The following is an 11,840-nucleotide window of genomic DNA, read 5'->3' on the forward strand; positions in this document are numbered from 1 at the left end:
TAGATAAAGTTATTAGGGTTAGGATTTTCTGTTAATGCGAATCAGTCTCGGTTTAAGTCACATCTCAGCAATTAGAAGGAGATCATTGGGCAAAACCCCATCAAAGTCCCAAAATCCCCAAATCAGGAACCCTAACCCTAAGCATCTGAGGATGTGGTTCATACCTGGCGGCTTTAGGCTGGGTCGACACCTCGCGGCCGCCATAGCGCGGACTGCCGACGCGCGTGCGCAAGACCCTAAGGGCGGGCCTAGCTGTGCAGGCTCGTACATGGCACTCAGGCCAGGTCGTCGCACGCGCTGAGCCACCGAGATGAAGGGTCGCCACCATCGTCCGACTCTACAACGAGTGAATGGTTCATACTCGGCACTTTGGCCGGGTCGCCGTCACCGCCGGGCCACGCTGGCATGAGGGCGGGCCCCGCCGCGCGTGCACCCCTTCTGGCCGTTGCACGCGCCCAACGCGTTGTGCCACCTCAGCTCTGCCACCATTGCGAGCTGTGCCTGAGGGCGCCGTCAGCCTCCTGCACCGCTGCTGCCTTGAGAGGCACCAGACCGACCTCCTAGACAGGGCTGCGCGCGGTCATGCCGCACGCGCGCTCTGGCTAAGAGACCGGCTGATGTCGGTAGTCCAGTGACGCGCTGTGACTCCCCCTCCATGGCTATTGTGCGGCTGCTGAGAGTGGGAGAGACTGAGAGACTGAGTGAGTTAGGGTTCATCCCTATTTTATATGAGCTGAGAATGATTCGTAGTCGTCAGATGCAAACGAACGGTTGAGATCGAATCTCCATTATGGTTTTCCTATGGCTGGGTTGCTGCTGGGCCATAAGGGAGAGGGCGCTTGGGCCCTGTAGGTCGCGCGTGTGGCAGTGGGCCTGCGACGAGCCATGTTGGCCCATCAGAAGGCGCGCGCAGAGCGCCCCTCATGGGCTTTGCTGGGCCAATTTTTTTTGTTTTAGGCCAATTTTAGTTTTAGTTTTTCCAGAATTTGAGTTCCTTTTATTAGTATCAGTTTTTTAATTAAGCTTTTCAACTAAGATTTTGAGGGATTAATGTTATTTTCCATTATTTATGAGTTTATTTTCTGTTCAATAAACTTGCTCGCTGAGATTATTTATAAATCCACCCTGTACATTTAAGATGGTCTCTGATTAAATGGAACCAACCAGAAGTTTGATTGGAGATTTTACTCATAATTAATTTTGACCAATGTTGATCTAATTATGAGTTATTTAAGATGAAATTCTTTTGACTTCTGCCCAACGATGATGCAATTGAAATTCTTAAGCATATTTTTATTTCTGACCAACGTTGATTTAATTGCATGCTTTAAGTTACATCTTTTCTATATAGTATTAATTGAGACATTTGATATAATTTTTCGGTGAGCAATATTGCGGGCCTTGTTGCCAACATCAACCCCCTCAATGGCACCAACTATCCTACATGGAAGGAGAAGGTGTTAGTGGTGCTCAGAGTCACATACTATGATCACGCACTACGTGAGGATAAGCCTGCTACACCCACTGCAGATGCTAGTGTTGATACTCTAAGAGAGTATAACACTAAGCTTGAGAAGTAGGAAAAGAGCAACAGGATTGCCAGCATGATCATTAAGGGCTCGATCTCTCCTAGTGAAAGCATCTAGGCCCTTAGTGGGTTTTGGTGATTAATGACGACACAAGATTACTGTGACTAACGTGTGTTTTGCAAAAACAATATAAGTTAGGTCATGGTAATGGGATTGATTAGGGCAATCAATGGTTTCCATGCCCCTACGATGGAATTCATTTTGGCTTTCAAAGGATGGATGACAAGGTTAAGGACGAACTAGTTCTAAGTGTCGTTTGGAGTTGGAGTGACACTTAGAGTAGTTTAGGACCTTGTTTTACCTTTGGCCATAATATTAAGGGGGGTATGAACCAGTAGCTTAACCTAGGTAAGTGTAATGTGCTAGGTGTGGTGCACACTTGTCAAACTTAGCACTAGGTAGCTCAATGGAAGCCCAAACATCAAGTGGAATAAACCCCATTAACAAAGTTGTCGAATTGGAAGTGAAATGAGGGTTCAGAAGAGCGTCGGACTGTGCTTCAGGTTCATCATCGGACCATGGTACATGGGTCCAACGCCTACGTGGCGCTACCAGAGAAGCCCTCAGCCGAGGTAGACCGTCAGACCCAGAGTTAGAGGGTCATCTGAACATGACTCGCGGGTTCAAGGCCTAACCCTAGCTAGGGTCGGCTTCAGGAGCCATCGGACCTTGGTGAACAATACTCAGTTGGACCATCATTGAGCTAGGTTTGACGCACTCCAGAGAGGTTCCAGAGAGGGTTTTACACCGCCAGACTGGTCCAACGGTTGCCGTCGGACCATGCTACATTGAAGGGTCTCCAACGGCTAGTTTTGACAATAGTCTTCGTACTATTACCATTGTGAGAGTCGGACCATGGGTCAATGGTCCGACACCCTCCCCAGTTCGAGTCCGACGGTACGCAGAAAGGTTGGGATTGTTTCCAACGGCTAGTGGAGTTGATGGGGGGTATTTATACCACCTCTACTCGTCCATGGGCACTCTCTTGCCCATTTGTTCAGCTGAGAAAACACTTTGGAGTGCAAGGGAGAGCAAGAGCCTAGTGAGGTGTTTGAGATTTGATAATCACAAGATTAAGGACCTCATTAGTGCTTAGGGAGTAGGAAGTGTGCATCCACCTTCCTCATTAGCCTTGTTTAGGTTGAGTGTTTGTGCTTGTTACTCTTGGTGATCGGCATCACCTAGACGGCTTGGTGGCGATTGAGAGCTTGGTGATCACCCGACAGAGCTTGTGGGTGGCCCAACTCATGGTGTAAATGATTGTGGGCATCTTGATGCTTTCAATTGGTATCAGAGCCTCGTGCTCATTGGATTAGGCTTCACCGCCTAGTGAAAGATGTCCGAAGGTGATGGACCACCTCCCGCGTTCAAGGGAGACGATTTTCCTTATTGGAAAATTCATATGGAGGCGTACCTAGAGGCCATAGATGTTGGAGTGTATAGATCCACCGTCCAAGGACTTCCAAAACCTAGGGATCCCGCCAACCTAGTTGGTGATGAGGTGCACTATGAGAAGTGGAATGCAAAGGCCAAAACCACCATCTTTGGAAGTCTTTGCAAGGTGGTCTTTAACCGTGTGCGGAACCACAAGGACACCCATGCACTATGGTCGGACATTTGTGCGCTCCATGAGGAAACCAAGAGTGAGCGTGAGGAATGCTATCACCTTGTCTTGAAAAGTTAAATTCTTTTGAGATGCTTCCTCATGAAAGTGCTAATGACATATATTCTCGCTTGAATGTGCTTGTAGAGGAAGTGAATGGACTTGGGCTTACTCAATTGACACAATCCGATGTTGTGAGGAAGATTCTTAGTGCCCTTCCAATTGAGAAGTATAGCCACATCGTCACCGTGCTACATCAAATGGATCTTTTCACTGCTACACCAACACAAATATTGGGAAAGATAAATGCTCATGAGATGTACATGCACATCACTCCTCAAGATGTCTCATTTTCCAGCAAGAAGAAAGATTTGGCATTCAAGGCCAACCAAGAGAAGAAGAGCAAAGGCAAAGAAAAGCAAGTTGATCTTGAAAGCTCAAGTGAAGATGAAGGTGATGATGTCAAGATTGCTCTCATGATGAGGAACACCACCAAGATGCTCAAAAAGCTAAACAAGAAGGGCATCAAGTTTGATTCAAAAAAGAAGTTCTTCACTAGTAGCAAGAGAAAGCCCATCACCGAAATGGATTGCTACAATTGTGGTGAACTTGGTCATCTAGCTCATCAATGCCCCAAGCCCAAGAAAGACAAGTACAAGAACATGTACAAGTGCAAGAAAGATGATTCAAGTGATGATGATAAGAAGAAATACAAGTCATACAAGAAGAGGGATGGCAAGAAGAAGCAATTCTGCAACAAAAACAAAAATGGCAAGGCTTACATTTTTTGTGATTGGCTCACCGACATTGAATCTTCAAGTGGTGATTCATCTGATGATAGTGATGATGAAGAGAAGGTGGCTACTCTTGTTATTGGGAATTCTCTACCTCCACCGCCACCACCGCCATCATCCTCTACACACCTATGCCTTATGGAAAAGGGTGACCGAAAGGTACAAAGTGATGATGATAGTAGTGGTAATGATAGTGATAGTGAAGATGAATTCACCGCACCCACTTATGATGAACTTGCCAACATGCTAAAAGAATATATACAAGTCATTAGAAAGACAAGAGCTAAAAATGAAAAGCTAAAACTTGAGAACAAGTCTCTTCTAGCTAAGTATGACATTGCCGAAAAAGCTAGTGATGAGCTTAGAGAAGAAAACAAGGTTGTGTCATCCACCATCAATGAGCTCAAAACTTCACTAAAAGAGCTTAAAGAAAAACATGATAAACTTGAGGGGATACACAATGAGCTCAACACTAGATACAACTTGCTAAAAGAAGAGTACACAACTCTAACATGATAATCCAGTGCTTTCATATGATCTCTTGTCTCATGAAACACATGATGCTCCTAACCATGTTGTTAAGATTGATATAGCTACATCATGTGATGACTTGATTATGGAGAGCATCGAGCAAGGATCTAGTAGCAAAGGCAAGCAAGTGGTTATGGCCGAGTCCTATGATGACTATGTCAAAATCAAGAATGAAAATGAGAAGCTCAAGAAGGACATAGGGAAGCTATCAACCCAAGGTGGTATTGTCATTTAGAAGCAAGATGGTGACTATGATATGGCTCTTAACAATGAGATGCTAAGAGAATAAAACAAGAGGCTTAAGATGGAGAAGACACATCTTACCACTGGATTGCAAAAGTTCACAAGAGGCCAATATCTTCAAAGTGAGTTGCTCATGAACATCGTCATGAAGATGGATAGAAGTGGTATTGGGTACTTGTCCAACAAAGAGAAGAAGTATCAACAACGACAACAACAACAATACAAGCCAAAGCCAAAGCCAAAGAGATGTTTTGAATGTGGACAAGAAGGTCACTTTGCTCATGAGTGTGAAACTCCTCCACCCACACCCTTGCCCAAGAATGCTAGACCCTTTGCCTTCAATACTCACTACATGCTTAGAAAGAACACAAATGGAAAGGTTAAGGTCATGTTCTTAGGTCCACCAAACAAGAATAGGCCTAAGAAAATTTGGGTTGCAAAGTCCCTTATCAAGAAAGTGGTTGGCCCCCATCAAGTTTGGGTGCCTAAACATCAAGCTTGATCTCTTATGTGTGTAGGTGAACTACAAGACTGGTGGAAGTCATTGGGTTATTGATAGTGGTTGCACACAACATATGACCAGTGATCCTCGGATGTTCACCTTACTAGATGAAGATGTGGATGATCAAGAAAGGATTACATTTGGTGACAATTCAAAGGGCAAAGTCAAAGGGTTGGGCAAGATTGCAATATCAAATGATCACTCTATATCAAGTGTGCTTCTTGTTGCTTCATTGAGTTTCAACTTGCTATCCGTTGGACAATTGTGTGATCTTGGTTTTTAATATTTGTTCACCAAGAAGGAAGTTGTTGTGTCAAAGAAGGATGATGAGAAGGTTATATTCAAAGGATTTAGATACAACAACCTCTATCTAGTGGATTTCATTTCCGAAGATGCCAACTTGAAGACATGCCTTTTCACCAAGTCCCCACTTGGGTGGCTATGGCACAGAAGGCTTGCTCATGTGGGAATGAGTACACTCAAGAAGCTATTGAAGAAGGAGATGGTTAGAGGATTGAAAGATGTGTTTGAAAAGGATAAGCTTTGTAGTGCATGTCAAGCCGGCAAGCAAGTTACCAACACTCATCCAACCAAAGCTTTCATGTCAACATCAAGACCGCTAGAGCTTCTACACATGGACTTATTTGGACCAATGACTTATGCAAGTGTGGGAGGCAACCTCTATTGTCTCATAGTAGTTGATGACTATTCAAGATACACTTGGGTGTTCTTTCTCAAAGACAAGACCAAAGTTGCATCAACATTCAAGAAGTTTGCCAAGAAAGCGCAAAAATGAATTTGAAGTAAAAATCAAGAAAATAAGAAGTGACAATGGGAAAGAATTTGACAACACAAACATAGAGGAATATTGTGATGAAGTTGGGATCAAGCATGAGGTTTCCGCAACTTACACTCCCCAACAAAATAGTGTTGTAGAGAGAAAGAACCGGACATTGATCGCCCTTGCAAGGACTATGCTTGTTGAGTACAACACATCAGAGAGGTTTTGGGCTGAAGCTATCAACACTGCATGTTATGCATCCAACCGCCTATTTCCTCACCAATTACTTGAGAAGACCCCCTATGAGTTGCTCAATGGGAAGAAGCCGAATGTCTCCTTTCGGGTGTTTGGATGCAAATGCTACATCTACAAGAAGCGACAACACCTAGGGAAGTTTCAAAGACATTGTGATATTGGCTTTTTACTTGGTTACTCATTAAAGTCCAAAGCATATAGAGTATTCAACCTTGCCACTGGCTTGGTAGAAGAAACTAACGGCTCCCAAGGAGCATATGAGAATCTTGATGATGTAGGTGATCAACCATTAAGGGAGGCTATGAAGAACATGCTAGTTGGAGTCATCAAGCCAAAGGAGGATGAAGATGATGTTCAAGTCATTGACATGCCCTCTTCATCAAGTGGGCCACAAGATGATGACAAGGAAGGGAGACAACCTAATGAAGATACCTATGTCCCCTAAGATCAAATGGTGGCACAAGCTCTAGATGTTGATGCTCCACAACTTCCTCCCCAAGTGGTTGAAAGAAGAAGCATGCCTCTACTTCAAGCTCACCCACAAGATCTCATCATCGGGAGTCCTTCAAGGGGTGTAATGACTCGCTCTCAAAAACATGCTTCATTTATTGAACATCACTCTTTTGTCTCTTGCATTGAGCCTACTAGCATAGATGAAGCTCTCAAGGATCCGGATTGGGTGAATGCCATACATGAAGAACTGAACAACTTCACCTGCAATGAAGTATGGACACTTGAAGACCCTAGATATCCTAATCATGTTTATAGGTTGTCCAAGGCGCTATATGGGCTCAAGCAAGATCCAAGGGCATGGTATGAGCGCCTTCGGGATTTTCTCATTGAGAAGGGCTTCAAGATTGGGATGGTTGACACCACACTATTCACCAAGAAGCTTAATGGAGATATCTTCATTTGTCAAGTTTAATTTGATGATCTTATATTTGGCTCAACAAATGAAGACTATTGCAAAGAGTTTGGTGAATTGATGTCAAGGGGTTTGAGATGTCAATGATTAGAGAGCTCACATTCTTCCTTGGTTTTCAAGTCAAGTAAATGAGAGAAGGGAATTTTATCTCTCAAGAGAAGTATACCAAAGATCTTCTCAAGAGGTTCAACATGGAAGATTGTAAGCCAATCAAGACACGAATGCCATCAAATGGACATCTCGACCTAGATGAGGGAGGTAAACAAGTTGATCCAACTCTCTACCATTCTATGATTGGTAGCTTGTTATACTTGATCGCATCTAGGCCCGACATCATGTTTAGTGTATGTATGTGTGCTAGATTCCATGCCAATCCTAAGGAGGCTCACTTAGTTTCCGTTAAAAGAATCCTTAGGTACCTTAAGCACACACCAAGCATTGGCCTTTGGTATTCCAAAGGAGCTAGTTTCCAACTCATTGGCTATTCTGATTCGGATTATGCGGGTTGCAAAATTGATAGGAAAAGCACTTTCGGAGGGTGCCATATGCTTGGTAGATCACTAGTGTCTTGGACCTCCAAAAAGCAAAATAGTGTTGTCTTGTCCACCACCGAGGCGGAGTATATCGCCGTGGGTGCTTGTTGAGCATAGATCCTTTACATGAAGCAAACCCTTCTAGACTATGGTATAGTTCTAGAAAAGGTACCCCTTGTGTGACAACGAGAACACCATAAAACTTGCTAACAACCCGGTTCAACACTCTCGCACTAAGCACATAGATATCCATCATCACTTCCTTAGAGATCATGTAGCAAAAGGTGACATCTTACTAGAAGGTGTGAGGATGGAAGATCAATTGGTGGATATCTTCACAAAACCTCTAGATGAAGCGCAGTTTTGTAAGTTGAGGAACGAGCTCAATGTGCTTGACCTAAGTAACTTCACTAAAAGATGAGCTTATGTTGTCTCTTGCATTGCATTGTAACATAAATCACATTTAAATAACTTGCTTTGCACATAAGGCTTGCCTAACTTGGTTAAGATAACCGCCCAAAAGCATGTGAAGAAGCTTAACCAAGGCTCAAACTTGACAAGCAATAGATTTAAATTCAAGTATTGCATTGCATATGCATGTGTGTTGCTTTTATTGTTTCTTTCTGGTTAAGTTTGAGCATCCGCTATGTTCGTCCACCGATAGGGGGAGCATTTGATGCTCCTAATGGTTAAGATCCCTATTATGAGTGGCCACATGATTTCTCCTCGCCCTTTTATCGCTTATTTTGATAAAAATATACATAGCCTAAGGCACAATATTTTAAAATTTTGAGGGTTTGAGAGAGGTCTTTCATACCAGTTCCAATTGGTGTTGTTTTGGCTCTTATTGAAGTTGGAACTTGGTTGGGAGAAAGTGTCGCGAAAGAATTCAGAGTTTTGGAGAAGAAACAAGCGTCGGACCCTAAAGAAAACAACCGTCGGACCATTCATCGAGAGTCCGACGGTTCGAGAAAGTTGTCAGACTCAGGAGAGAACAACGGTCGAACCATTAACCCAGAGTCTGATGGAGGCCAGTCGTTGCAGTAAACTGCACAGAGAAGTGTCGGACTCAGGGACCATGGTCCGACGACTGTCGTCGTCCTCGGTCCGACGGTCAAAAGGGCATTCTAGATCTCTCTGGAGAGCCTCGGACCCTCCATTCAATGGTCCGATGATTTACTCTACCGGTCCAAAGCTTGGTTTTTAAGCATGATTTGTTTCAAACTGCTCTAACACATGGAGCCCACTACCGCTTAAAGCAACTGCCACCGCTGCTCACTCTCCTCTGTCATTGCAGGCCCACCATTTTCTCCTTCCCAAATCGGCAACTACCAGCGCCTGCTCTAAACCCTAGCGCCGCCGTGCTTGCCCGCACACCATCGCAGACCACGCCGTGCCCTAGCCTCCTGCTGACCGACCGTGCCCGCCATGCCCACGCTCCACCATCATCGCTACGCCATGCCGCCATGCACGCGTGCCCTCCTTCTTCTCCTAGCTGCCTACACGCGCACCTCTCTAGCACCTCTGCTCGTCGCCGCAGGAGCACTACCGCCGGCCACTGACCTCTTCCCAATGGAATCTCTTCATGTTTCCAGTGTCCAGGAGACCTCCCTAGCACTTTTCTTGGCCAACAATGTTTTCTCCTTTGGTGAGGATCTCCACTGCCCTCCAAGTGTTTGTTGTTTTGTCTCAATCAATTTAGCAACTTCGTTAACCCTGTTTTGGCCCAATCTTCCTTTGCAGTGCTTTTGTCAAACTCGTGTAGTGTCCCCCATGCTTAGTCCTTCCCTTCTCATAGGTGTTTGGCAGGTAGCAAGCCCTTCGTTCTCCTTTCTCATCTCATATGCTTGCTTCTCATAAGGATGTCTCATCTCTAGATAATACAAATGCTTATGTATACTCTATCTTTCTCGTGCAGCGAGTCATGGTTCTTGAAGCAGTCCATGGTCAGTGGCAGTGACAGTTGAACTCGAGGCCAAGCTCGCGGGTATGGATTGAGGCCAAGCCTCATGAGTGTTAGTGGCAGAGTGTGTTTGAGTCAGGGGGAGTATCACTTGCATTGTAAGCCATGGCACATGTGAAGAACATGGGTGGCGGTCCAAGAGACGATGATAGTGACAGACGTCTACCCCCTTCGTCAGGCAAGAGATAAGGGGAAGGCTATACAAATTGGGCCTAGCAAGAAGCACAAGCGCATTGATAGAGCTACTCAGATGGCTATTCAGGGAGCAGAGGCAGCTGAGAGAGGTGGTAGTAGTGGAGGTTTCCACTTTGCTAGTGCTCGCACCTTCAGAGCACCGCAAAGACAGAGCAGCCAGCACCAGAGGCACAGCAGCCAGAGCAGGAGTAGACTCCACTTTGCAGGACCACACGTTCTCGCACTCGGTTACCTCCTAGGCCTAAGGGTCCAAGATGTGGTGGTCGAGTACCGAGAGTAGCTGCACCAGCACCTCCTCTAGTTGTGCACCTTGACTTGAGGAACACCAGCGCCTCCAGAGTTCGAGAGCTGAGGTTCGTTGACTTGGACGTGTGGTTTCCCCATGAGAGAAACCCTTGAGCTTCAGATGGTTGGTATACTCCTCTTCATGAGGATTTCTACACAGCACTGGATCTCACAGGGATTGGCCTTCGTCCACACAGAGTCTGTCCCTTGGAGGACATAGTTCGTGCAGGAGGTGAGGAGATTTGCCCCTCTTTGACCTACTTGCTCTGGACTATATGTTGAGTCTTGGATCCATGAGTTCTATGCCTCACTGTGGATAGATCCAGATCATGAGTACCTGTAGTTCACCTTCAGAGGCACACCACACAGGTTCTACGCTAGTGGACCCAACTCTATCAGGGAGAGACTTGGTTTGACAACGTTCGCCACCAAACTCCATAGCTTGTGCTATGGCACTACTGACCCTCCCAAGCGTGCTCACAGTGGAGTGCTCCCAGGCATAGCTTAGGTGGAAGTTTGTTTCAGGCCACCATTCGAAGATGGGTCACGATGCACACCCAACGAGCTCACACATGTATGCCATCTCCTGAACGATGTGATGAGGAGGACCCTGCTACCCAAGACTAGATTTAAGGAGGGCTTGACTAACCTTCATCAGTGGCTCTTGAGTGCTCTTGCCTCTCAGACTTCTTTTGATGTGCTTGACATGATTATCTGTGAGATAGAGGACACCATAGCAGAGGGTATCCGGTCCCACCGACAGCTTCCCTATGCTCACTGGATCTCTTACTTGATTATGAGGGTGCTTGGGCAGGGTGTTCCAAGGTTGGTTCGAGAGTTGGAAGAGTCCCCACAGAGTTTCCCATCTACCGGATGACTTCATCTATAGATGGACGACGCGGGAATAGGGTTCTTTGATAGATCCATCATGCTTCCAAGCCTGCAAATATGAATGAAGTAGACGAGCAGGATGAGGCCATTTGGGCCATTCATTAGATAGAGTTCTAGCAGCTGTTTGAGTAGGAGTATAGAGATAGTGACAACTCAAACGACAACTATGACCCTCCTCCGCAGATGCCTCCACGCTCACATGACCACGAGGCCAGAAGTTCCTGCTCATCTACAGACCTAGCTCTACTTGTGATTCTTGACAGGATGCAGCGGGAGCAGTAGAGACAAGCCAGGGCACAGGTAGAGATGACTGACCGCATGCTGACAGTGATTGGTTAGGTCTAGGCTCGTTAGGATGAGTTTCAGCAGCAACACCTGAGTATTCACTAGCAGAAGTTATTTTTCATGGATCATATGCTCAGACACTCAGGTGCTCCTCCGTTTATACCACCGTGCAGTAACTTGGACCCGCAGCGACATCAACCCTAGTGGCTCTAGCTATACAGTCCAGTGGACTTCAGAGTCAGGGTCAGTTTTAATTCACCTCGCCCTAGCTGCAGTCCCCCACTTCTTTGCTACACCAGGATTAGGGTAGGTACTAGGGACAGTGATAGTTTAGCCATAGACTACCACCGCACAGATAGCTAGTCAATCTGAGTCCCTTATGGTCACGATGACCCCCGCTACTCAGAGCTTGTCCACTACGTTCAGTGAGCTCACAGGGCACCCCACTCCCCAACTTCAGGTGCT

The 11,840-nt window shown here is 45.7% G+C and overlaps 1 protein-coding gene across 1 annotated transcript; it reads left to right on the forward strand.

Moving 5' to 3' along the window:
* The first annotated feature begins 2,925 nt into the window (after positions 1-2,925).
* Positions 2,926-4,502, forward strand: LOC136510960 (uncharacterized). Its single transcript, XM_066505229.1, has 2 exons — positions 2,926-3,232; positions 3,340-4,502. The coding sequence occupies exons 1-2, from the start codon at positions 2,926-2,928 to the stop codon at positions 4,500-4,502; spliced, it is 1,470 nt and encodes a 489-aa protein (XP_066361326.1).
* The last annotated feature ends 7,338 nt before the right edge of the window (positions 4,503-11,840 follow it).

This window comes from Miscanthus floridulus, chromosome 16, assembly GCF_019320115.1.
Source record: "Miscanthus floridulus cultivar M001 chromosome 16, ASM1932011v1, whole genome shotgun sequence".
In the NCBI taxonomy this organism is placed as follows: Eukaryota; Viridiplantae; Streptophyta; class Magnoliopsida; order Poales; family Poaceae; genus Miscanthus; species Miscanthus floridulus.